Below are 27,904 nucleotides of genomic sequence, written 5' to 3'. Positions count from 1 at the left end.
GATAGACTTTGGGGACATTAAGCTAAGTGAAGTAAGTCACATTGAAAAGGCTGAAACATCTGATTTCACTCATGTGAAATTTAATAAGACAAAAAACAAAACAAAAACAAACAGATACAGACAACAGACTGGTGTTTATCAGAGGGGGAGGAAGTAGGGAGAGGACAAAATGGGTCAAGGGGGTCAAAATGTATGATGATGGACGGAACTAGACTCCGGGTGGTAAACACACTATAGCGTATACAGATATCAAATTATAATGGTATACGCCTGAACTTATAGTTGTTCTGTTAACCAATATTATGTCAATTAAATAAAAATATATAAGGGGACTTCTGGTTGTTGGGAGTGTGTGGACTGTGAGTTTCTTAACCTTCCCAGAGAAAACATGGCTAAACGCTTCCGTAGTAAGTGAAAAAGAAAGATAGGTGCTGAAAAGAGAGAGAAGAATGCCCCAAAGGACCTTAGCAGACTTAAAAGTATTCTTAAAGTAGATACTGATGTTTCAATGAAAGATGTTCAAGAGACAGCAACCGTGGTGCTCACAAACATTCTGATGAGAAAACCCAGTATGTGCTAAAAGATGAAAAAGGAGACTGATTTTAAGAGGAGCAGTCTTCTAGACCAGCACGGACAGTACCCTATATGAATGAGCCAGAGGCGAAGAAAAGGGCTGAAGGCAAAGCAAAAGCAAGGGAAGGGGGAAATCAAAGCAAAAGTAGTGAAGGTGCTGAGGGTTTGGCTTGACAAACTTTTTAAAAGTTGAGAAAAGCCATATGCCACAGATCTCTGATTTCAGCTTCCACCAAATGAAAACTTTGCTTCTGTATTTTGACTGGGCCTTTTTCTTCCATTCAAACCCAACATAACTCCTCAAACTTGTTTTGGGAATTGAAAAAAATATCTTCTTTGATGAATGATATTCTTTAATATTTTAACTGGGTGCTGTCTGATATGCAGGGATTTTCAGACATCAAAATCTATCAAGTATCAATATGGATTTTTTGGTCTTAGTAAAGATAATGATATATTAACTCAGATTTTTAAAAAACTAGTTATATAGTGTTATTTTAAAATATAATGTTAGTGGATCTTATAAGCAGTACATGTTTGATGTTTTGATTTTATATAATTCATAATAAAAGGCATTTTATGGGGGGGTAAATGGTGATGGAAGGAGACTTGACTTGGGGTGGTGAACACAATACAATATATAGATCATGTATTATAGAATTGCACACCTGGAACCTATACAATTTTATTAACTAATAAATTCATTCGATTCCCAGGTTCAATTCCCAGTCAGGGCACATGCCTGGGTTGCTGGCCAGGTCCCCAGTAGGGGTCATGTGAGAGACAACCACACACTGATGTTTCTCCCCCTTTCTTCCTCCCTTTCCCTTTCTAAAAATGAATGAATAAATAAAAATTTAAAAAATATACTATAAAGACAAACATTAGGTCAGTTATATAGGGTTCTTGAGATAAAAAGTGATTATAGCCTCTAAGGAAAAATATTCTTAGAATTAATACCAGATAGGAGTTTTTCCCATGAGAACCCATAAAAAGAACATTGAGTAATATAAGGAAGGCATGATTCCTTACATAAAATCCTTATAGCCCTTATAGAACACACCACAAAACAGTTCATAGGGCTATTTCTTATTATAAATGCCATCATAAATCTTGCCCTGGCTGGTGTGACTTAATGGGCTGAGCACCTGCCTGTGAACCAAAAGGTCACTGGTTCGATACCCAGTCAGGGCACATGACTGGGTTTTAGGCCAGGTCCTTGGTTGGGAGCGTGTCAGAGGCAACCAATAGATGTTTCTCTCCCTTTCTGTCTCCCTCTGTTGCCTTCTCTCTAAAAAGAAGTAAAATTAAAAAAAAAATCAACAGCATTACACTAAGGTAAAACTTAATACAATAAAACACTATAGCCCTGACTGGTATGGCTAAGTGGGTTGGGTGTTGTTCTGCCAAGTGAAAGGTCACCAGTTTGATCCCCAGTCAGGGCACGGGCCTGGACTGCAGGTTTGGTCCCTTGTCAGGGTGAGTATAAGAGGTAACTGATTGATGTTTCTCTCTCACATCAATGTTTCTCTCCCTCCCTTGCCCTCTCTCAAAAAGTAAATAAATAACATCTTAAAAAAATAAACAAAGCACTATAGGGCATCTATACATTGTAGCCCAGGATCCCTGCAGATCAGAGGTGGTCATAAAAACAAAGGAATCACGTAAGCGGTCCTTTGTGATTCCCTTCTCTCTTAGCATAATGTTTTGGAGGTTCATCCATTTCATATTAATACATGTTTCATAGCAGGTATTAATATTTTATTGCTTTTCTTGGCTGAAGAATACAAACAGTCCTGACTTACGATGACTCAACTTACAAATTTTGACTTTATGGTGTTAAATCAATATACACGGTAAACTACATGAGATATTCAATGCTGTTATAAAATAGGCTTTGTGTTAGATTCTGCCCAACTGTAGGCTAATGTAAGTGTTTTGTGCACGTTTAAGGTAGGCTAGGCTAAGATGTCATTGGGATGTAACTTCATCATAAGTTGAGGTGCATCTGTGTTCCATTTTATGGACACACTGTACTTTGTTTGTCCATTCAACAGTTGATAGACAATTGGATCATTTCCACATTTTCACTATTATGAATAATGCTGCTATAAACACCCATTCACAGTTTGTGTGGACATAAACATAATCTCATTGCTTTTGTATATATGCTTAGGAATGAAATTGCTGGGTTCCACAGTAATTCTATGTTTAACCTTTTAAGGAATCAAAGACTGTTTTCTAAAATGGTTATACTATTATACTCATTGTGGTTTTAAATTACCTTTCCCTAGTGTTGAAAAGTGTTAAGCACCTTTCATGTGTTTATAAACCATGTGCATATATATATATATATATAAATTGATTTTAAAAAAATAGAGTGAGAGAGAGGGAGAAACACTGATTTATTGTTCCACTTATTTATGCATCCATTGGTTGTTTCTTGTATGTACCCTGACTGGGGATTGAACCTGCAACCTTAGTGTATCAGGATGATGCTCCAACCAAGCTACCCAGCCAAGGCCATTTATATATATTTCTTTTGTAAAGCATCTGTTCAAGTTTTTTGCTCACTGTTTAACTTGTTGATCTTTTTTTGATTTGTAGGAATACTTTAAATACAACCTGTGATTTATGTATTTCCTTAATGGTGCCTTTTGATGAGTAGAGATGTTTAGGTTTGATAAAAGCAATTTATTTTTTTCTTTTATGATTAGTATTTTTGTTGCTTCATCCAAAATATTTTTGTCTAAACCCAAAGTCATGAAAATATTCTTATAGTTTCTTCTGGAAGTTTTATGATTCTGGATTTTACATTTAAGTCCCTGATCCATATAACGACAGAATTAATTTTTGTGTACAGAGTGAGATAGGGGTTCAGGTTCATTGTTCTAGCAACATCTGTAAAAAAGATTTTCCTTTTCCATTGAATCATCTTAACACCCTGGTTGAAAATCAACAGAATGTACATATATGGGTCTATTTCTGCACTCTATTTTCCTCCATTGACCTAGTAGTCTATCTTTACATCAAAAACTGCAGTCATAATTACTGTATCTTTGTAAGTCTTGAAATCAGGTAGTTTATTTAAAAATATATTTTATTTATTTATTTTTTAGAGAGAGGAAGGGAGAGAGACAGAGAGGGAGAGAAACATCAATGTGTGGTTGCCTCTCACACGCTCTCCACCAGGGACCTGGCCTGCAACCCAGGCATGTGCCCTGACTGGGAATCAAACCAGCAACCCTTTGATTCACAGGCTGGCACTCAACCACTGAGCAACACCAGCCAGGGTGAAATCAGGTAGTTTAACTGTTAATTTTGCACTTTTTTTCAAGATTATTTTGAACTTTCTGGATCCTTTTCAAGTAGTTACTTTTTAAAAGTTGTCCAAGAAATTCCTTTTAAATGACATTTTAAAATCTATTGTCCAGCCCTGGCCAAGTAGCACAGTTGTTTAGAGCCTTGTCCCAATATGCCAAGGTTGCAGGTTCAATCCCTGGTCAGGGCATATACACATACAACCATCAAACAATGAATGCATAAGTGGAACAACCAATTAATGTTTTTCTCTCCCTTCCTCGCTCTTCCCCCGCCCCCACACTTTCTCTTTCAAATAAATAAATAAAATATATTGTCCAAATTATATAAAACAATCACCTACACTGGTATTATGCACATAAAATAATGAAAACCATCTAAACATTAATATACCTCCAGTTCTCTCTACCCAAGGTACAAAAGCTAATAGTCTTTATGACCACAGGTTTGAGATGTCATCAAGACAACTATGAACAAGGTTCCAGAAAATTACACTAATTTTACTGGATGGTGTGTTCACCACTTACCTTGGTTCAATATGATCCGGCAAGGCTGGCACGGACCCCCATGGCACAGCTCAGCACAGTGGTGCTGACCACAGTTTAAAACGTTCTCACATGGGTTAGAACAGTGGACTGAGACAGCCTGACCACAGCGAACTGTGTGCCTGTGAAGACAGTAGATGTAAAGACAGCATTAGTTTAATGTTGGACATTAAGTTCCTATTTGACAGCTAAACTAGTACTAGAACCCAAGCCCTCCTCCAAAACCTATTAAACTTTTCTCTTGGCCCCATTTCCCCCACTTTTTCTTTGTTTTCCTCTCTAATCCTTATTTCCTCAATTACTCTCCCCTTCTCCATTTTCTTCTTTTTCCTCCTTTTCTTTTATTATTTCCCATTCTGTCTTTCTCTATCCCCTACCTTCCAGCCAGTGAGGAACTAAAGGCTATTCCTAAGTTTCTGTTACATGCAATTTCTTCTCTGAGTTCCTATGAAGCAGCATGTAGGAGAGGACAGGGCTTGGAGCTCCCAGAGTAGCTTATAGATGTCAACAGGAAAGTTGGGGAGGTATAGTTATAATGCAGATTCTTAGAATGAACACAATGGCATTCTCCAGGGACCGGGCATTCTGGCATTTACGCAGCTATAATACTTAAGAACATACTGTATATGACTTTGATTCAGGATGGGGAAATCATTCTGGCTTTGTTCTAATAAACATCCTGATTCTGCTGAGTTATCAGCTAGAGAAGGAAAAGAGGCCAGGGCTTTCTGACATTGTCTTCAGGTCTCTTTCCAGGTTAATGGTTTCGAGCTTGGAGTCTACTCTCCTGCATGAAGAGTTTTATTCTATCCCCTACTCCTACATCAACTACATATTTTGTTTTAAAAAGCCACTGTTATGTGCCCTGGCCAGATAGCTCAGTTGGTTAGAGCATCATCACCATACACCAACCAGGTTGCAGGTTCAATCCTTGGTCAGGACACATATAGGAAAAAAAAACAATAAATGTATAAATAAGTGAAATAACACATCAATGTTTCTCTCCCTCTCTAAAAAAAGAAAAAAATCAATTGAAAAAAAAGTCACTGTTATGTACTTAAGATGGTCAACGCTCAGTCTCCAGTGCTCAGCATCATGGCTAACATCAACCGCTTGAGGAAAACACTATCACTTCTACTTTATGATAAGAGAACAAGGCTCATTGAGACCAAACAATGTGCCGAGGTCAACAACTAGTTAGTGGCAGGGCCCAGATGAGATCTGGCTTTTCTGACCCAGAGCCATTGCATGTGACTCTCAGGCCACACTGTCACCCTCATAAGTTCAGTAAACATTAAACAAATGCATATTACTGAAAATCTGCATGATCCCATGTCATCCTATGGTCTCATTGGGCCTCAGAGACACTTCACAGTTATCACTGATCCTTGCACTGATGATGCCGGAGAACTTGTATTATAATGAAAAGAGGGCAGACTCTGGGGTCACTTATTATTCCATTCAACAACATTCACTGAGAACCTCCTAGATGCCAGATACTGTGCTAGCCACAAGTAAATGGTTCCTGTCTTCCGGACCTATAAAGGCCTGGTTCAATTCCTGGTTCTTTCACCCAGGAGAGGGTTAAGAAAAAAAATCCCTGTCACCTTGGTTTTTCAATACGTAATCTCACTGTGCATATAACTTCTTAATCACTTATAAGATTGTAAAACTGGACTGAGACAGTGTAAGAAACTACTATTTACAGAAAAGTACTATTTACATTTACCTACTAATCTTTTATTTTAGAAATTCACACATAAATCATCAATGTGGATAAGAGAGTACAATTTTTTAGAGTACAATTTTAACTTCACCTGGTCCGTCCACATTCACATGTTTTAGTCATAAAAGCAGGACAGGGTGGACAAGGTCCGGGATGGCAGAGACTAAAAAAGAAAAACTTGGATGAATAAATCATATCTGTAAATGAAACATGAACAAACCTATCCCAACTGACTCCCACTGTAATATGGCAACAAATGAACTGACACTGGAATGCTTTAGTGTTTGTCTAAAGTTGATTAAACTATTTAAACAAAGATAACAATGTTTTTATATAGAAAGAATTGGCAGCATGATCATATTAGAATATTTAGCCAGAAAAGTAAAGCCCAAGTCAAAATACTGGTTTTATTTGGGTCTGATAGTCAGAGATGACATCTCCAAATATGGCCTTGGCCCACTTAGTGCAGTGTGCAGGCATAAAAACCGCTTGCCACTCAGGTGACTGGTAGGATGGCCAATGGAGTCCTTTAGAACCTGAGCAAAATAACAGAGCTCCAATCTACTGTGTCCATGAGAAGTAAAGGCATTTTCTCATTAGTTAGTGAAATAATAACCCAACGATGGGCTCATGATGGGAACAGGGAAAAGAAGGCTGACATGAGGGGAGGCACACTGGTAAAACAGGGAGAGAACAAAGGTGAAAGGGACTCATGGAAAGATTGGGCTTAGCAACATGCTACAGTCAGAATTAGGTCTCTGAACAGAAAGAAGGAAATTACAAAATGGAAATTACACATGCAAATAAACACTGCCCTCTTCAAAGCAGACACCCTGGTAAATTACATACCTGTTCAGAAATACCACTACTTAAAACACTGTGGGAACTTCTATGGTAGCTTTTTATTTTTATTTTTTGAGATTGGGAGCTTTCTGAATAATGGTAAATCACAGTCCTTTGGGAATTAAAAGTCAGTCAAGCCAAGTCTAACTGATCAAGTAGGTGAAATGAATTTGGTATAAAACCAGGTGTGCCTGTCCTGGCTGGATGGCTCAGTTTGAGCATTGTCCCGCACACCAAAAGGTTGTGGGTTCAATCCCTGGTTGGGGTGCATATGGGAGGCAACCAACTGATGCTTCTCACATAGATGTTTCTCTCTCTCTCTCAAATCAATAAACATATCCTTGGGTGAGGACTTAAAAATATAAAACCAGGTGTGCATATAAAGTCTGCTTGGATTTTTTAATCCATGTGACTTCTCAATTAGTTTTGATAATTCTTAAATGAGCTTTAAATACTGAAAACAACCAAGAAACAAGTGCCTAGTCCTCCAATGTGACTGGCCCATTTTGACAGAACCCACAGAAAACACAGGTTTAAGCATGTGTGCGTGTGTACAGATAAGTATCATTATTCAATAATTGTATTTCACATGATATGCCTCAACCCTTTCAGGTGAAACCGTTTTCATGGCTGCATATTTCAATAATTTTAGACTGATAAACTGTTGGTCAGGAGTGGATGACTCTAGGTTATTTCAAATATCCATGAAGCACGCACTCAATTCAAGTTTTTATAATCTTTAGCACAGTGGTTCACAATGCTGGCTACAGTTTAGAATCACCTGGACAGCTTTAAAAACTGCAGATGCTCAGACCCACCCCCAGAAATTCTGATTCAAATGCTCTGAGGTAGAGACTGGACTGGACACAGGTGTTTAAAAATGCTCCCTAAAAGATTCTAATGGCTAGCCAGGGTCGAGAACAAGTGCTCTAGAGAATTGTGTAATCTATGAGAACAACCCAAAATAGAGAGATGAATGGGCCAAGTATGGCTTCAGTCCTGATAAGTATAAATTAGAGAAATGCAAAGCTTTCTTTCAAAAGGAAGGTGCGGTTGGGGTATGGCAATCTCTAGGGTCCTCAAAGGAGTAAAGTTCACTTCCCAAAATCAAGAGTAGAATTTCCAGAGCACAAAAAACCCCCACAAATTTTAAGGCCTCCTTTCCCTTCAGATATGGTGCTGATCACCTGATCTACATCACATCTGATGTTCTCTGATGGTCCAACTGGGCTCATTTCTACTGAAGGCTTTGGAGAAACAGTTCATGCAAAGGATTATTTTCTTATTACTGAGTGTACTTAAAATGACAACTGAGGGAAGGAACAGTTTAAATAGATGAGTCCCTGCGTTCGGAGGAAGGACCCATGGAAGCAGTCAAAGGAAGAGGAGGGGCCGACTGCCCAGGTGGCAAACCATGCTGTCGGATCCAGTGGATAGCCCACTGACAACTCCCCAGCACCACCCCACATCTGGATCATAAGAGCTTTGGGCCAACATTTACTCCTGCTCCATGCAGAAGTATTTTTAATGCAAGATAACACTCTCATGTGTTTTACTCTTAGATTTGGGTAATAAAAGCAAAAATTACCATCTTTTTGACCACTTACCACATGCCAGGCTCTGTACCAAGCCTCTTAGGAATACCAATTCATTTAATAATCAAAACTCCGTAAGTCACTCATATCATAATTATATTACAGGCTCAGAGAAATTAAGTAACTTGTCCAAAATCACATAACTGTTATGTGACTCAAACCCAGGAAGTAAACCTTGGTCTGAGGTCAAAGTTTGTAGAAATTTATTTGTAACTGGTCGACTGTTTATTAGTGTGCATTTATCTTATGTAGAAGCTGACTGGATACATTCTAAAACTCACTACTTATTGCAGGGAAGGGACTCACATCCTAAAAACACTGCCCAACAGGACCCTACACAATTGCCTTTCCCCAGACAGAAGTCCTATATACTCTGTTGGATCTGGGTATCAGTGGGAGATACTGTGTTTTAGAAGCCAACAGTGTAATATAGTGAGAGGAGCACTGACTTTGAAATGCCCAGCTCCACCATGTCCTAGCACCGTGACCTCAGGCAAGACATTTGGCCTTTCTGAGCCTCATATGTAAAATGGAGATGACAAATATCTATACATCACTGGGCTGTTTTAAGGATTCGGTGAGTTAACTCCTACAGAGTAAGGGCTCAGTAAATGATACCACATTGCCTTTTATCCTGTCCTGTTACATGCTAATCAGATATGTGGACTCAAAGCCATGAGCAAAGTGTATCTATCAGGAATCCCGCAGGGATCTAGCATTCCAACTTACAGGTTACAGGAATGTGGGCAGTCCTGTCCAGGCTGTTTCTTTCTACAAACTTCACCGCAACTATGTGGAATTTCATTTCTGCTCCATTCAGGATTCTTTACCTTGCCTAAAATGTAACAGATCAAACAGTCAATGGTACAAACTTCAAATGCATCCCAGACTTTAATGAAATAATACAATATAGCTAGACAGCATGAGACATCAGTGTGGTTTTCATCAGTTCAACAAACACATTATCCCACATCCTAAAATAACAAGTTGAATGTAATGCTACTCATAAAAGCTTCACTGAGTATGATAAACCTTGAATTATGAATTACTTGGAAAAGATATATATAAAAAGTCATTTTTACTTATAAAAATGCCAGTTTGACTAATGGACACATTTAATCCAACAAAAAATCATACAAAATAAGCCTGTAAACAGGCCCATGATTTGATATGGGAGTATCATCTGTAAGGATCAGAAAGAGGGAATAAGGGAAGAGAGGAATGGGGAAGAAGCAGTAAGAGGTGGAAAGGACATAAGTCCCCTGTATATAAGAATCACCTCTTCTAAAGCTATAAAGCAGGCATGAAAGGGCTCTGTTTTTATAATCAATGCCACTCTGCAAATCTTTAGTACACATCTTCCATCAACTTAGCATAGAGGCAGGAAGAGTAAAACTGAAGCACAGGACTCTTCCTTGCCCTAGCGGAATTCATTTTTACTTGGACAATTTATACCCTAAATGACAGTCTGTCCCCAGTCCTGGGGCTCTGCTTTTCCCTCTAGCCTGTCTCTTTCAAAACTCTTATTCATGCCATGACTGGGGAGGCTCAGTGGGCTGGGAGTCATCCTGCAAAGCGAAACGTTGTCCTGGTCAGGGTGCATGTCTGGGTTGAGGGCCAGGTCCCTGGCTCAGGGTGTGCGAGAGGCATCTGATTGATGTTTCTCTCACGTCATATTTCTCTCTCTCTTTCTCCCTCCCTTCCACTTTCTCTAAAAATAAGTAAATAAAATCTTTTTAAAAACCCCATTTTTTTCACGCTTTGAGATTTAATACACCTAAAGGCCAATTTTCTGTATTGCCCTGAATCCTGTTTCAGTCCTCCTTGTTCAACTGTCTGCTGAACATCTGTGCTTGGGGTTTCAGTCGCCTCAAACTGCCTACATCGATGGCCAAAGTCAGCATCTTCCCTCATATCCCCCACTCCTCAGTGTTCCCCATTTCTGCCAGCAACACCACCACTCTCAGAGTCACACAACAACTAGTCACCCTCCCTTTTCCTTTCCATATTCTACTTCCTCCCCAAATCTTGTTCCTTGTCCTACCTATGGTATCGCTCCTCACCTCCTCCTCTGCTCCTGCTCTAGCTTCTCTCCTGGCTGGAACCTCATCTCCAGACTACTGGGAAAGCTTCCTTGTCTCTGCTTTCTTGCTCCAATACAGTGACTTGATTTTACCCAGCCATCTTTCAATGGCATCACCTTTTGGCATCACCTTTTTTACCGGACTCTAAATAATGTTTTGGTTTTTTTTTCCTCCCAGGGTTCTGCAGTAGACCCTTTTTTCACTGCTTCCCACTACTCTCAACTGTGACGACTATCAACACTAAGTCCTGATTGCTCTCCCAATACTCTCAACTGCTTGTCGAACATCTCTGAGAGTCTTACACTCCAACTCAACATCTCTAAACCGAACTCACCATCCCCACCAAAGCTGGTTCTCCTGATCTGCCCTTTTTTGTTCTTGGTATCACCATTTCCAAAAGTATGAAACTTTGGAACCACATTGGGTTCCTCCCTCTGTCACTGCTATTAATTCCTGCTTACCTTTGAGATCTTGTACTTCCCCCTTTCTGTCCCACTCTAACACCCATTGTAGACTTTTATTATTCTTCACCTGGGTTACTGCAAGACCCCAAACTGTTTAGGTCCCAAAAATACTCCACCCACTGCCACGAGATTAAGCTTACCAAAGAATCACACAGACGCCCCCGGTGGCTTCCCACGGCCAGCCAAATAAGGTCCCAACACCTAAGCCTGGCATCAAGAAGTCAGCCCCAGCTTTCCAGCCATCTCCTACTCCTCCACCTTCACAGATCCTGGGCTCCATAATGGGATGACTACCACTTCTCCCAATAGATTCAGAGCCTTCTTGGTTTTTAGCTTCTACTTGTGCTATTCTCTTCAACAAATCTTCCCTCTCACCAAGATTTTACCTAGTTTAGAAGTCATAACTCACCCCAAAGATTCCCCGTAACTTTGTACTACTAGTAGAATATCAAATTAATTATGACTTAACTCTTAGATTGTAAGCTTGAATAAGTCAATAGCCTTAATTCCTTTGTTTCTTCATAGTGCCTGGTACATTCATAAGTTCTCAGTAAAGTACATTACATTAATGGCCTTCTGGAAGAAGAGTGGGGTAAAGTCATCAGGTAAAATAAGGGCATTATGTGCATTTCCATAGCATTTTACCTTATTCAGATCATCTTGACCTTCACCCCACTTTCTTCTACCTTCATAGGTCTCATGTCTAATTTTATCAGTGAAGGCTTTAACAAGAACTTTAATTCCATTGTGGTACTTTACATTTAAAAGTCCTTTAAGCCCTGGCTGGTGTGGCTCAGTTGGTTGGAGTGTCATCCTGTAACCAAAGGGTTGTGGGTCCGGTTCCTGGTGAGGGCACATGACTGGGCTGTGCGTTCGATCCCCAGTCTGGGGGTGTATAATCCCTAGTATAGGTTCGTGTGGGAGGCAGCTAATTGATGCTCCTCTCTCACATCGATATTTCTCTCCTTAGAGCAATGAAAGGATGTCCTCGGGTGAGGATTAAAAAAAAAGGCTTTAAAATAAGGTAATCAAGCCTTGGTACTGGTCCTATTTGTCCAATTTTTCATTGCTCTTTTGTTTCCAGTTTAATGCTGCCTTTCTAGCAGTACATTCTAGAATATTCATTCCTTTAATCAATACTAGTTTAGTATCTAACAGAGCTCAGATTTTGGCAATAAACATGTAAGACCAGCAGATTCTGAATAAAAGAGTAACCAGAGTGGGACAGAATAAGGAAGCTTTCACCTTGGCCAGGTAGCTCAGTTGGTTAGAGCATTGCCCAACATGCCAAGGCTGTGGATGTGATGCCTGGTCAGGGCACATACAAGAATCAAGCAATGAGTGTAAAAATAAGTGGAACAAATGGATGTTTCTTTCTCTCCCTACCCTCCCCCGCACCCTCTCTGTCTCTAAAAATCAATAAATAAAAAAAAATTTTAAAGGGAGCTTCCTCTGGAAGAGAACATTTGGGGTCAGATCTTGAATCATACAGTAGATGAAGATTTAAAGAATAGAAGGGGAAAAGCACTCTAGATAGTTAATAAATTCACCAACAGACTGACTCTAGAAGTTAAAGAGTAGATGGCTAATGACTGCCTTAGTAAAAGCTGCTAGTTAGGTAATAGGAAAGAAAAAATATGAACCAATTAGTTAGAAAAATAAGGAGAGTTTGAAGAGAGAAAAAGGAAGAGCTAGTCATTTCAAGAAGGCATAGTCAAAAGTGTCAAGGGCTGTTGTGCTGCCAGAAAGAACTTATAAATCAGCCCAGGGGTCATTGATGACTTAGAGCAATGAAAGGATACAGTTTCAGTGAGGTAACAAGGACAGAAGCAAAAATGCAATAGTTCAAGAAGGGAGATATGCTTAAGAAACAAAATTTGAAATATCAATAACCACAAGGTAAAGGTTAGCAGTTAAAAGATAGGCAAGGCCTGGCTGGCGTAGCTCAGTGGACTGAGCGGGGGCTGGGAACCAAAGTGTCCCAGGTTCGATTCCCAGCCAGGGTACATTCCTGGGTTGTAGGCCATAACCCCCAGCAACTGCACATTGATGTTTCTCTCTCTCCCTCTCTCTCTCTCCCTCCCTCCCTTCCCTCTCTAAAGATAAATAAATAAAATCTTAAAAAAAAAAGATAGGCAAGGAAGTGGTGGGTGGAGGATATGTAAAAAATAGGCTAGCAGCAGGAATGAGCATCTGGATCACAGAAAGTTTTTTCCTAACACACAGGGGAACTGAGATATTTAAAAAGAGGAAGCAGTATTCCATAAAGAGGGAAGGTACAAGAACAGAGTTAGAAACACTGGTCTACAGAAAATCTCTTATAAACATCAATGATTGATTTCTTCAGTTAAAATAAAATATATTTTAATACTACTCTTTCCTTATGCTGCTGAAATCTGGGATATCTAAGCTGTTACAGCTAGAAGTGAGAAGAAGCCCAAGTCTATACCTGCCTTTGCCATCTCATCAGCTCTAGTCAAAAATCGAAGACCAAGGAGACCAGAACCACAGCTGGGAAGTAGCACAGGCCTGGAAGGCATGATGTAAAGGCTCTTCTCCAGAACAGCCTTCCAAGAGCACAAAGGCCTGTGACTCTACTTGTGTGATGGACCACATGCATATGATGTCCTACAGACCCTTGTAGCTTTGAAGTCTTATTAGTAACTTCTAAAACATGCCCGACAGACCACTCCTCCTGAACTGGGAACTGAAGTATAACGTATGAAGTAGAAAAACTCCAATGTATGCAAAAAAACTTACCACAGAAACAAGTGTAGGTATTAGGAACATGAGCAGAAACATTCTGACAGGCAGGGCACCTCCAACCACTCTGACCATCTGCCAAAAAAAAAAAAAAGAAAAGAAAACCAAAATAATTCCCTTTGAAAAACACATGTAATTAAAAAAAAAAAATCAATCCTATAGAAAGCTATAACATTCACACAGTGGTAGTAATTTCCATATTAAGAATATAGATATTAAAGAAACAAATTCACAATACAGGCCCTAGCTGGTGTAGCTCAGTGGATTGAATGCAGGCCTGCGAACCAAAGAGTTGCTAGTTCGATTCTCAGTCAGGGCACATGCCTGTGTTGCAGGCCAGGTCCTCAGTAGGAGGCATGTGAGAGGCAACCACACAGTGATGTTTCTCTCCCTCTCTTTCTCCCTCCCTTCCCCCTCTCTAAAAATAAATAAATAAAATCTTTACAAAAAGTTTGCAATACCGAACACTTTGCTTAAATACTACATTTAGGTTTACACTGATAAGGACTTTACATACAATGAATCAAGTGGGTATCTATTTTGTTCTTCTCAAAACTGAGATATAAATAACATATAACATCATGTGAGTTTAAGGTGTACGACATGTTACGACACTTACATAATGCAATATGATCACAATAGTGTTAGCTAACACTTCCATCCCACCCCATAATTATCATTTCACTTTGTAGTGGTAATGTTCTATTACAGTATTTTTAATTTTTTAAAATCGATTTTTGAGAGAAACACTGATTTGTTACTCCACTCATCTATGCATTCACCAGTTGCCTCTTGTATGTGACTGGAGATCGACCCTGCAACCTTGGTGTACTGGGATGACACTCCAACCAACTGCCCTATCTGGCCAGGGCCTATACAGTACTTCTAATGTCAAGGTAAACATTATCTGGATTTTGGCTTGGGGAAAAAAAAAAGGATAAAATATTTGAGTATATGCAGGAAAACCCAGATATCTTAAATTGGAAGAGACATAGTTCAGAAAGTATATTATTAATGCTTGCATTACCTGTAAATACTAGTATCCTTTGAGAAAAGACCACAAAATACTACAGAGAAGATTTGTTAAGGGCAAAATAACTTTTAACATCCCAAGTAACTTTCTAAAAATTTTCAAAAGCAAACTATACAAGAAATGTTTTCTGTAGTTGCTACTTAGATAAAAGCTACTGTTTTCAGTAGACATGACTGATTTTATTTTACCTTAAATATATTTTAATATTGTTATGTTTAGCTGGTTTGAGATCTATAGCTTAATACTGGCCATCTGAAACATGTGATTGAGAAAACATATCTTCCCTGCAGATAGAATATTCAAGAATTAAATAGCATTTAAAAAGCTGAACATATCAAATGGGTGAGAATAACTACTCAGAAGAGAGAAATGACTGACCTGCTTGAGATGCCGGAGACCTTGCCCACTTCTTTATGCAGTTCAAATGAAACACGTGGTAACAGCTCTGACAACTCCAGACCGGGGCTGTGACGCGAACCAATTCACAGCACACCATGCACTCATATTTTTCTGTAGTTAGTTGTTCAACTAGAGAACCTGTTTTAAAAACAAAGCGGATAAACTCAAACACAGAAAACCAATCCATACTGTAGTCAACCAAGGACAAGCAAGACATTTGAAAGAACCCAAACAGAGGTTTTAAAGGATGTCTGATTCTGAGTAAGGTGTTTGTTCAGACACAGAGGCCGAGAAGAGGCAGGAGTATGCTGAGGTAGAGGACTTAGGAAGGAGACATTCAGGTGGAAATTACCACAACTGAGGAAACATTCCTAAGAAGCTACCCAGGAACAGACCAAAATAGTCAAATGCTTCTCATCATACAGCTTGAGCATCCACAGGAGCAGAGCACTGTAGGGACTTGCCTTGCCCTCCTTAAGCTGGGAAGGGCTGGATCTACCAGATCCATGGATTCAGGGTAGAGAGGGGCTTGTGAATTGGTCAGCTGCAAGAAACTGAAGCCAGGACAGGTTCTAACAACCCAGGTGGTGAGATGGTTCTAGTAGTTTCCCTGAAAGTCTTTAGTTGATTCACTCAATAAAGATATGCTCAGCCCTGGCTGGTATGGCTCAGTGGATTGAGCACCAGCCTGGGAACCAGGGGGTCACCAGTTCTATTCCCAGTCAGGGCATGTGCCTGGGTTGTGGGACGGGTCCCCAGTGGGGGGCGCTTGAGAGGCAGCCACGCATTAATGTGTCTCTCCTTTTCTCTCTCTCTTCCTTCCCATCTCTCTAAAAATAAATAAATCAAATCTTAAAAAAAAAATATGCTTAGTGCCTACCACAACAAGCTCCACAGTAAGACTAGACTGAAGAAGTAGTCCCTGGCTTCATAAGCTCACCACTTGGTAAGAGAGAACAGTGTACAGCATCTTAAGAATCCTCCCAGATTTAGCCCTGGCTGGTATGACTCAGTTGAATGAGCATCAGCCCATGAACCAAAAGGCTGCTGGGTTCCATCCCCGACCTAGGCTGCAGGCCAGGTCCCCATCAGGAGGCATGCGAGAGGCAACCAATCAATGCTTCTCTCTTATATCAATGCTTCTCTCCCCCTTTTTCCCTCCCTTTCCCTCTCTAAAAATAATTTAGAATCTAAAATCTTTAAAAAAAGATTTTATTTCTTTATTTTATTTTTTTGAGAGGGAAGGGAAGGAAAAAGAGAGAGAGAAACATCAATGTGCGGTTGCTGGGGGTCAAGGCCTGCAACCCAGGCATGTACCCTGACTGGGAATTGAACCTGCGACGCTTTGGTCTGCAGCCCGTGCTCAATCCACTGAGCTACGCCAGCCAGGGCTACTATATTTTATTTTTTGAGTCCATCCTTTTAGCATTTATTTTACAATGTTATTTTACTTCTTTTCAGGTCCAAATAGATAAGAATAAAATAACTAACCTTAAATACACCCAGCCCAGTGCTGTGTTAAAGCACTTTACACATACTACGTAATTCTTTTAACAAGGCTGTAATATGGGTACCCTTTTTATATATGAAGACACCAAAACTCACTTATCCAAGGTCACAAAGCTACCAGAAATTAAAAAGTCAAAATTAAAACTCACTGCAATATGACTCAAAGCTCACATTTTAACCCTTTGGTCATATTAGCTTCCTAAGGTTACTTTGTCCAATTTAATGACAAAAAAATTACGAACACCCCAAGGCTGTGTGCTCTGTGAAGCAGGGTCTTCTCTGCCATGCTCACTGGAGTATTTCCCATTCCCAACATATACCAGGTGCTCAATAAATTTTTGTCGAATGAGTGGATAAAGGAATAAATGAGTCAAGGAAGTTACATTTAAAAAAAAAATACTCCAGCTCTGCCTCAAACTCAGAGGGAAGGCCAGGATAATAAGGACTGAAACACATCTTCCCACTGGATGTGGCAAACAGGAAGCCACTCATGGCCTTACCAGCAGCTCTCTGAGTCAGATGGTAATGATGGCAGAGGACTGAGAAGTGAATAAAAATAGGAACAAGGGAAAAAAGCGAACAACTCTTGATTTGACTGGAATGAAAAGAAAGGAAACACTACTGGGAGATCAGGTAACAGAGTAAGTTTTTCTTGCAGAGCGTAGGATAGTCCTGGAAAGATGTTCATCCTGAGAACTTGGAATAAATGTGAAAAGACTAATGGAAAGAAAAACAGATTTCAGAATGAAAGAAAAGGAAGAATGGGCACAGGTAGTCTCTGAGTTTGAATAAAGGGAACAGAAAGTTGAGAATATTGTATCTGATGATCCCCCCTTTCTCAGTGAGGTGGGAGGCAAGAAGTCTGCTGAGACCAAGGAAGGTGAATGTTAAAAAGGTTTAAGAGTGGCCCTGGCTGGTGTGGCTCAGTGGATTGAGTGAGTGCCGGCCTGTGAACCAAAAGGTCACCGGTTTGATTCCCAGTCAGGGCACATGCCTGGGTTGCGGGCCAGGTGCCCAGCTGGGGATGTGTGAGAGACAACTGATCAAAGTATCTTTTGCACATTGATGTTTCTCTCTCTTTCTCCCTTCCTTCCCCCTTCTCTAAAAGTAAATAAGTAAAATCTTAAAAAAAGAAAGAAAGAAAGAAAGAAAGAAAGGTTTAAGAGAGAAGAAAGTTTGGAGTAGTCTTAGATGAAAATGGAAGGACAGCTGACCAAGGTCATGCAAGAGAAAATGGGCAGTGCTGAAAGCCAAATGAGGGTGGAGACCACTATTCAAAAATACTTACTAAAAACTTACTATGTGTCAGGCACTCTTTAGACACTAAAGATACACAGCAAACAGACAAAAATTTTCTGCCCTATGAAGCTTAGTATATAGTACGGGAAGGTAAACAATAAACAAATAAATTATTGAATATATGTAGCATCATCAAATAGTGATAAGTGCTACGGAGAAAAATAAACCAGGAAAGGAGGATAGGGAATGCTAATAGTGAGGGAATATGTTTTACACAAGGTGATCAGGAAGGCTTCCATGAGAAGGCAAATGAATTGCAGCAGCAGCACCAAATCTGTACTATTACGTGATTACCTGGAACAGCATTCCACTGCCCAGATCTGGAGGAGGAAAGGTAGATTGCACCAGGGGTGGGATTCTGCCAAATGGTTTGGCAGTACGATAATACTTCAAGTGACCTACAGTAAGGCCTGCCAAGACAGGAAATGAAGATGGGTAGGAGGCTGGCAAAATTAGTAGTGGGTGGAAGAAACTGAGGGAGCCAAAAAGATAGGAATTTATGGTTGGAAAGAAGACTTTAAGATTTCAGAGAAGGGACATTCCCCAGGGTTATTTCCCTGGTAGTGGGTATGGAGATGGAATGAAGGTGAAAGTCCTGTGGTTAATAAGATCAAACAACTTGAAGATGGCACAATGCATCTGATCACTAAAGTCACCCAGAGTAACAGCAGGATTTATGGTAAATCAGTTATCAAATGAGCATGGCTTAGGGTCACCTGGAGGCTTGCCAAAAGATAAGACAACTGGACCCTACTCCCAGAATTTGTTTAATAAATCTGAGGTGAGGCCCAAGAATACGCTTTTCTAACAAGTTGCCAGGTGTTGCTGATGCCTGTTTGTCTGGAATTCACTGTGAGAACGACTGTGGAAGAGAAAGGTTATAGGCTATATGCATTAAGGAGGGCTGGGGGATTTGGAGGCTAATACATGATAAGAAGATATGGCAGGTGATGTAGCTAAAAGGTGATGTGGCATTAGGTTAAATGAAGGAAGGATTCTGAAACAAAGATAGAATGATTTAGAAAAGGTTTCTTACCTCTTCCACCACTACTACCCTAGTCCAGGTCTTCATTATCAACTACCTGAATTATTGCAACAGCTCCTAACTTGACCCCTTGCTTCCTTACAGCCTATTCTCCACACAGCAGGCTGAGTGCTCATTTTAGAATGTTAGTAAGATCATGCCACCCCTTTCCCCCAAAACCTTCCAACTGTTTCTCATCTTCTTACTCAGATCCAAATCTAAAAGCCTCACATAACCCAGCCCATGTGACTTGTCTGACCTCCTCTCCTACCCTCACAGAGGCTACCCTCCTACCCTCCTCTCCTACCCTCCTATTCACTGCTCACAGTGCCGCCCTCCCACCCCAGCCTAAACCTGTTTCTCCCTCTGCCTAGAATGCTCTTCTCCAGAGAGCCACAGGGTACACTCCTGCACTTCCTTCTGGTCTCTCTTCAATTTACTCAATAAATATGAATAAAGTGTTCTCAAGAATATGTGGGGACGTGAGACCAAGAGAGATTTGAACTCTAAGATGGCCTCCAAGATTCCCACCGCAGGGTATACCCGTCCTGTATAATCTCCTCCCCTTGAGTACACTGGGTTGGTCCGATCGGGTGAGCCCTTTTAAAGGAGTCTAGAGTTCAGAGACAGAAATCAGAGAGGTTTGAATCTATGGCAGGTGCTTTCCTATAGGCCAGGGGTGTCAAACTCATTTGCACTGGGGGCCACATCAGTCCCATGGTTGCCTTCAAAGGGCCGAATGTACTTTTAGGACTGTATAAATATAACTACTCCTTAACAGTTAAGTGAGAGTTTGGCGCTGCCGCCAGGTAGAAGCAAGGTGCCGGGCCAGATAAAACAAGGTGGAGGGCCAGATTCAACCTGCGGGCCTTGTGTTTGCCACCTGTGCTATAGGCCATAAAGAAGCAAACTACTAAATTGGGAAGAGGGCCTGTGTGGCAGGGAATTGCAGGTGGCCTCTAGGAGCTGAGAGCGACCGCCAAGCAATAGCCAGCAAGAAAATGAGGTCCTCAGTCCTACACATACAAGGATCTACATTCTACCAACAACCAGTGAGCATGAATGAGGGTCCTACACCTCAGATGAGATTGCATCCCTGACCAACTTTCAGTCCTGTGAGACCCTGAGTGGAGAACTCAGCTAACCTGTATCCAGACTCCTAATCCACAGTAACTGTGACGTGATAAATTTGTGTTACTTTAAGCCACTACATGTGTGATAATTCATTATGGAGCAATAGGAAACCGTTACCCAGCCTTAAGATTTCAGAAACAACTCTGGGATAACACTGCCTGGGTTCACACTCAAGTTGAGCTTCCAAGAAGTACTGCCTGGTGAAGTAAGTAATAAGAATGAGAAGAACTATAGGGCACTGTAAAAACAGGTGTGGGCAGGTGGTAGCTTCATGTATCAGCTTATATGTCACATTGAACTGGACGGAGACCAGAATATGAAGGTCTATGAGGAAGAGCTAACAGAATGAAGTTATTTAGCCTAGATGAAATATATCCTCAGAGCAAAAATGAGAAGTATCTTCAAATATTATAAGAAGCTGATTTGCAACAAGGGGGAGGGAAACTATGAGGAGAGAGACTAGTGTAGCTCCAGAGGTCATGACTTGAACCAGAAAGTATTGTCAGGAAGGAAGTTTTCAGTTCAATGTAGGGAAGAACTTTTAACAGTCAGAACTCAGTACCTACTATATTCTAAGAGCTGTGTTAGGCAATAGGGATATAAAAATGAGAACCAAGATACAGTCTCTGCTTTCAAGGAGCTTATAGATTAGTGGAGGGCACTGACACATAAACAAATGATGGTTTCCACAGTAACTGCTGTCATAGAAGCATGTCAGAGTATGTGTAAGGAAAAGACACATTACAGGGTGGGAAAAGACTAATTCTCACCTGTAGAGGTGAGAAAAGGTTTCCTGGCAATGTGACTAAACTAGCTTTTGAAAAACGAGTAGGAATTCACCAGGGAGCTGAGTGGTACACATTCCAGACAGAGGGAGCCACAGATGTAACAGCATGGAAAGACAAAACGGTACAGAGTCCAGGGAATAAAATGTGATGGAGACCGATGCAGGAGAAGACGGGGCTTTTGGTAGGGCAGAAACCAGAATCTGTAAGTGATGAGAAAAAGCGAACAAAATTAAGCAGGGGTGGCAGTGTGGGGTGACACAGTTCAATGTTTTTTAGAAAGGTTGCTCTCTGGTACTGGTGTAAGAGATGAACTGAGAGAAACTGGAAGTGGTGAGATTAGTCAGGAACCCTTGGAGATGAGCAGGCAAAGGATGATGCAGGCTGGAACCAGGAGAGGCAGGGGAGATGTTACCATCCCCTATTTGTGCTTTCACGATTCAAAAAAAATCTTGCTACCAAACATCTATACCACCCATATGTGCATTTTTAAAAGACCTTACAAAATGCCTTATTTGTTGAGGGAAAAAAATCCCTTATTTATATTTGCTTATGATCTGAAAACTAAGTAAATGCATATTTACTGGGAGGGGAGAAGGTGGTGGCAGAACCCACGCAGATGATGAACAAGGACAGAAACTTTTCACTGTGTATCTTTTTATACTTGCTGGCTTCTGAGTTGTGTGAATACAGTACCAATTCAAAAACTTAAAATCAGAAAAACAAAACATTTTCATCCATCTAGGTAAGTTACCTGTGTGTGTTTCCACATTCTTTAGCACGGGGTTCTGTTTGCCTCGGTGGAAAGATGCTACTTGAGAATCCTGCCTCCTTACAGCAATTTTCTCTGGGTTAACCCTTCTGGAAGACTTGTTGACGACTGCCGAGTTCCCATCGTCACAGGCAGATTTTGCTGGTCTTTCACTCAGATTATCCTTTGGAATAGGGGCCATGTTGTTTCTGGGTCCTACATTTGCATGTCGTTGGCCCTCCTGTTTTGGTGGATTCCTGCCTGGGCGTGGCCTCGCCCCTTCCACTTCCCAGGGAGGCCTTTTCTGTGGATGTCTTCTCTGCTCATTGCGCCTGGCCCCAGACACATCCAGTGCTCCTTTTCTAAAGGATGTATCCGAAGAGTCAGGTTGGATAACGCCCACAGGCTTAGAATTTTCAGGTCCAGCATCCTCCGGTTTGGGAGTCATTCTGTTACCCCACTCACATTTGAGTTTCCCCTTGACTTTTGGTCCTCTACCATAGTTGTATACAAATTGGGTTGCTTTTTTGGGTTTTGCTCCCCTCGGATCTGCACCAACAATTTCCTTCTCACTGTCAGCAGGGCTGTACTCTCTGGGCTTTGTCCCACTCTCTGATTTGGCCACGTTTTCTAAGCCAGCTGCATCTGGGGTCTGGTCAGTTAGACTTTGTACTCTCTTGACTCTGATATGCTGCTTTTCACTCCTCAATTTCTGTCCAGGTTGATTCTGAAGGCTCTTGAGTGATTTATTAGAAGCAGAGCATTGGAAAGAAGTCTGTTGACTCTTAGGCTTGCTTCCTGAAGAATAACTGTGCTGATGAATAGAAGAAATGTCATCATAAGGGACTTGCCTGGAAAGGTGACATGGAGGTGGTGAACTGTAATTTCTTCTACCAATCCTATTAGAATCTAGTCTTCTCTGACTCCCACAATTTAGACCAGAATTTTTTCTCTCCTGAGGAATGAACTCAGAAGCATCTGTATTGAATTTAAAAGTACCTAGAACAACAACAACAAAAAAGACATGTCAATAAAGAAATTAACTGGTCAACCATGAAGCCCATGACTATAAGCCGTATCTAAAAGTTATTTTCCTAAGGACTTTGTATGAAACAGGCTCTCAGTAAGACCTATGTTTCCTATGAAGATGATGGGTTTAAGGTGCTTGCGGAACACTGATCATCCCATGTACAGCTGCCTCACCAATAGCCACCGCTGAAAGTTGCCAAATAAAACTGCTCACCTGGGCTGTCAGGCATTATTCATACATACATTAATTTTATCAGAAAATTTAAGGTCAGCAAATAGTTCAGAGTTGAGAAATCAGTCAGCAGGTTCTATGTGGTCTTTCAGAATTCTAATGTAGCATTGTGTATTATCAAGTGAACAAGCTTAGGAAGCAGCCAAAATCATTTTAAAGTCTGGCCCTCCAACTTATGAGTTAGGAATACCACTTGATTGCTTTCAGCCTAGTGTCTTTATCCAAGACAAAAGATGATAATCCTATAGGTAATACTTAAAATGATGAGTACATTAGTTCCCATCTCTTTCCCCCAGCTATATATTAGGTTGGCCAAAAAGTTCATTTAGTTTTTTCAATAAAATAAAAGACATATTTTTTAAAATAAAGATTTTATTCACTTATTTTTTTTAGAGAGAGGGGAAGGGAAAGAGAGAGGGAGAGAAACATCAATGTGTGGCTGTCTCTCGCACGCCTCCTACTGGGGACTTGGCTCACAATCCAGGCATATGCCCTGACTGGGAATCGAACCTGTGACCCTTTGGTTTGCAGGCCGGTACACAATCCACTGAGTCACACCAGCCAGGGCCAAAAGACACATTTTTCATTTTCCCCAGTAACTTTACTGATTTGGATATTTTGAGTATGTTGGCTATCTCCAGTGTAATATAACATTGATTGTTTTCAATTAATGTCTCAATTTGATCGCTATCAACTTCAACTAATCTATCTGACTGTGAAGCATCATCCAGCAAGTCCAGCATGAAACTTCACAAACCACTTTTCACACATTTGATCAGTCACAGCACCTTCTCCATACACTGCACAAATCTTTTTTTGTGTTTCAGTTGTGTTTTTACCTTTCTTGAAATAATTAAGCATAATATGCCAAAAATGTTGCATATTATCTTCCATCCTAAATATAATAATGGCTACACAAAAATTCACCAATTTGGTTGTTTTTTTTTTTAAACGCATGTGGATATAACAGCTGTCACAATACAATCTAATAAAATTGTTTTGAATGAAGTTAAAGACAACTAAGCACTATTAGAGCCACCTTGTGGAAAAAAAACCAAACTAACTTTTTGGCCAACCCAATATTTTAGGTTTTCCATACATAACCTCTATAATACAATCCAGAATCCCAGAGCTTCAAAAATTAAGCATATGCCCCTTCAACCCAATCATTTATTCCAATTAGCAAGATGCTTCTTTATATAAGCAATTCAGTTCCTGAACTAAATGATTTGCCTAAAAATACAAAACTAGTTAATGACAAAGTCAGAACTATCCTCATAAGTAGTATATAGAATATACTATGAATTGATATAGGCACGAAAAGACATATGTTTAAGCCTCTGCCTATTACTTATTGTGTCCTTATGCAGTTATTTAACTCCAGTTTTCTTATATGTAATGGAGATAGTAATAATTCCTGCATCAAAGAGTTGCTATGAAGAGTAAAGCAAGTTAGTAACATGGATAAGGTGGTTAAAATGATGCTTTATTATTGTTGTTAGGATTACAGACTAAGTGCAACACACAGACCCAACCACTGATGGATGGGTGCAGTTCAGAGCCTGGGGGTTTCAAGTTTAATAATAAGCCTGTTAGGTACTTTATTAGGTACTTAACATGTGCTAGGCAATATTTTAAGCACTTTTCATGTGTTAACTCATTTAATTCTTACATTTCTGTTCAGAAAACAAGACACAGAAAGAGTAAGTAATGTGCTCAAGGCCACAGGGGCATTCTAAAGCAGATTCAGAATTTCACCCCAGGCTATGTGGTTCTAGGGACCACACTCTTACACTACCACTACGCTCCACTGTCAGAGGTTGGGTAGCTGGTACCACAGAAACATACACTAAAGAACTGAATAGGCTCTGGATGTGTGGCTCGGTTGGCTGGAGCATTGTCTGGTAAACTGAAAGGTCATGTGTTTAATTCCTGGTCATGGCACATTCCTAGGCTGCAGGTTCAGTGCCCAGTTGGGGCACGTATGGGAGGCAACAAATCAATGTTTTTCTCACACTGATGTTTCTCTTTCTGTTTCTCTCTCTCTGGAATCAATAAATATATCCTCCAGTGAGGATTAAAAAAATAACTGACTTTCTAATATTAAAAAAATAAAAGAAGTGAACAAGATCATAAAGGTCATAAGGTAACCTCTCCCTCAATCCAGGATTTGTCCTGAAAGCTTTCACACAGGCGGAACCCTGGGAATGGGGTAAAGGGCCTTACAAAATAGTAAGATTAGACAAATTCAGAAAGTAGCAGAGAAGGTGTTCGGGAAACCTAACAGATAAATTAAAGGTGGGAATGGATGGATTAGACCAAGTGGGTATTGTGCAGTTCTTTCCTGCTTAAGAAGCAAAGTTGGAGAGAGGGGCAAGAAAAAAGTCAGTAAATAGCCTGGTTAAGGATGGGGAAAGGGTATTTCATGTTAGGCAGTAAGGAATTGATAGAACTAGAGACTCTACACAGGGCAGCACCTATTCATACACAGTATATGTTCCACTAGCTGAGGTAGTAGGCAAAGCCCTCAGAAAGACCCTTAAGAGACAAGAGGAAGGGGAAAAGGGCACACAAATCAAGAAACTAGACCTGAGACACAAAGATCTGAAGCCCACCCCCCTTTTTAAATGGCTGGAGGTTACTCAGTAAATGGGATGTCTCATACCAAGTGGTAGCCTACATCCAAGATTACATGGAAGCCTGGCAGGTGTCCAACAGGTGTGTGGAGCAGAGTAAACTGTAGATTATAAAGTCCAGAAACAAAGCTAGCACTGGAGTCTGCCCATGGACACAAAGATAGTCCCTGGGGCTGAGCAGCTGTTTGAGGACAGAGGCAGGCAAGAAAACTAAACCTTGAGTGGATATAGGTGTGGGTTAGAGTTCATGATGCAATAAGGACATGGAATAGAAACTAAGGCAAAAAGCAAACTCAGACAAATGAGAGGAGTGGGGTGATCTTTGGATTAGTGGACTTTGTCTCAGTAGATGGGGAGGTGGAGGTTGTAACCTGGGACACAACACTGTTGGCCAAAACTATGACGCACAACTAGTCCCACCCAATTCTTCTTCCAACACAGAGAGGTGTAGAAATAGGCCAGAAGTGAGCCTGAGGATAGGACAATAAATGGATCCACTTTATTTTTTTACATTTTTTATTTATTGATGTTAGAGAGTGGAAGGAGAGAGAAACATCAGTTTGTTCCATTTATGCATTCACTGGTTGTTTCTCTTATGTGCCCTGACTGAGGATCGAACCTACAACCTTTGTGTGCTGGGACGGTGCTCTAACCAACTGAGCTATCCCTCCAGGAATCCAATTTAAGAGATATGGAAAAAGAATGGGTGGAAAATAACAAAACACCAGCCTAAAAAGGTTCCCACCTGCCAAATGACTTAATACTTAAATCAGGACTGGGGTACCCAATGCTGTGTGTTTTCCAACTTTCTGACAGAGATCCACAGTAATAAACACATTTTGCCTGTCACCCAGTACATAAATACATAGGTACTCTTAGTACCAAAACAGCAGGTAGGCAACAGATCACTCAAATCAATGACTGTTTGCAATTCTCATGCTGCAAACTGCTGCCTTTTTTCAAATAAAGTGGGTCCTCAATCAAATCAGTGTGGTGGATTGCAAAAAGTATTTTTTCCAAAGAAACAGTGTATTGAGATAGTAAGGAAAACCATTGCTTCCTGAAACGTTTCAATATTTATATTTACGTATGTGTGCACTGAAGCCTGCAAGTAAAACGTTCCTTTTCGGTGGCTATCCAAAAGTATGCAAAATGAAGATCTAAGATACACTCTGAAGGAAAGGGAAATGGATGTTGTATTAACAACCAAAAATAAGGCTGTCTCTATACACGGAAGGCAACGCCGGGAGAGTTAGTGAGCTAACAATTATGGAATAGGTAGAGTAGAGGGCGGGAGCCTTCAAAGGAATTAATCGTCCCCAATTGACAGATGAAGAAAATGATTCGGTCACACTGCGAGTTCGTGGTAGGCAGGGATTGGAAACCACAGGTGTTCGACTCGCGCTCGCGTCGCTGCACCAGGACGCAAGAATACACCTTAAGCACAGCGCGCAAGGCCACTACGCGTCGAGACCCTGACAGTCATCGACGCCCGCTTGTGGGAGATCAGTTGAGGCAGCTGACCCGGGGAGGGCCGGGACACCCACATCGACTCGCTGGGCGCCAGAATAAACCCAACTACCGGGCTTCACGACCTAGCCAAAGACAGTCTATGTCTCCGTCAGGACACGCGCGTGGCTTGGCCCTTCCGAGCCACTATCCCAACCCTAGTACGCGCCACTCTCGCGATATGAATGGCCGAAGCCCTAGAACGCGTCACTGACCAAGCTTCCGCAACTCGAAAGGAGCCCACTCCCACGCGGGCCAGAACAGTACCTGAGACAGGAGGCGCCTCCGCCATCCCGTGAGCGCAGCAACACCTAAAGCAAGCCCTGCAGCCCCGCCAGCGCTGTCACCCGGTCACGTGCCCTGTGCTTCCGGCACCGCAGGAATATTCTCATCAGCGCGCGAAGTAGACGGCCACAGCGCTTGCGCCGCCTGAGTCAAGTACACTGCGCTCCCGTGACGTCAGAGAGTTGCGCCAGGAGCCGCGCAGAAGGAGGACCCAAGTAGCCCTAGGTTGCTGGGAACGCGAGCGTTGAGGGGGCGGGCAGGAGCTTGTGTAATAATTTTTTTCGTTTTTTAAGATTCACTGTGCTTACAAACTCCTCGTTCCTTTTGGCCTGCCACCTAACCAGTTTCACTTGGTCTTCTGCAGT

General features: G+C 41.0%; 1 protein-coding gene and 1 pseudogene across 2 annotated transcripts in view; one reads left to right on the top strand and one right to left on the bottom strand.

The window, feature by feature from the left end:
* Positions 1 to 27,646, bottom strand: part of NFX1 (nuclear transcription factor, X-box binding 1) — a 67,886-nt gene extending 40,240 nt beyond the window's left edge. For both annotated transcript variants that reach the window (XM_028510205.2, XM_036021827.1), the window contains exons 1-7: positions 27,522 to 27,646; positions 21,852 to 22,847; positions 15,326 to 15,484; positions 13,912 to 13,989; positions 9,333 to 9,438; positions 6,257 to 6,328; positions 4,422 to 4,561 (exon numbers count right to left, since the gene is read on the bottom strand). In XM_028510205.2, the coding sequence (XP_028366006.1) occupies positions 4,422 to 4,561; positions 6,257 to 6,328; positions 9,333 to 9,438; positions 13,912 to 13,989; positions 15,326 to 15,484; positions 21,852 to 22,847; positions 27,522 to 27,546 (1,576 nt within the window). In that variant the 5' untranslated portion in view covers positions 27,547 to 27,646. The remainder of the gene's footprint in view (positions 1 to 4,421; positions 4,562 to 6,256; positions 6,329 to 9,332; positions 9,439 to 13,911; positions 13,990 to 15,325; positions 15,485 to 21,851; positions 22,848 to 27,521) is intronic.
* LOC114504078 lies at positions 68 to 920 on the top strand (annotated as a pseudogene).
* Positions 27,647 to 27,904: the final 258 nt, after the last annotated feature.

Source organism: Phyllostomus discolor, chromosome 3 (assembly GCF_004126475.2).
Source record: "Phyllostomus discolor isolate MPI-MPIP mPhyDis1 chromosome 3, mPhyDis1.pri.v3, whole genome shotgun sequence".
NCBI classification, from domain to species: Eukaryota; Metazoa; Chordata; class Mammalia; order Chiroptera; family Phyllostomidae; genus Phyllostomus; species Phyllostomus discolor.
Note: the sequence above shows the minus strand (reverse complement) of the source record. Positions and strands in the feature narration are given on the sequence as shown.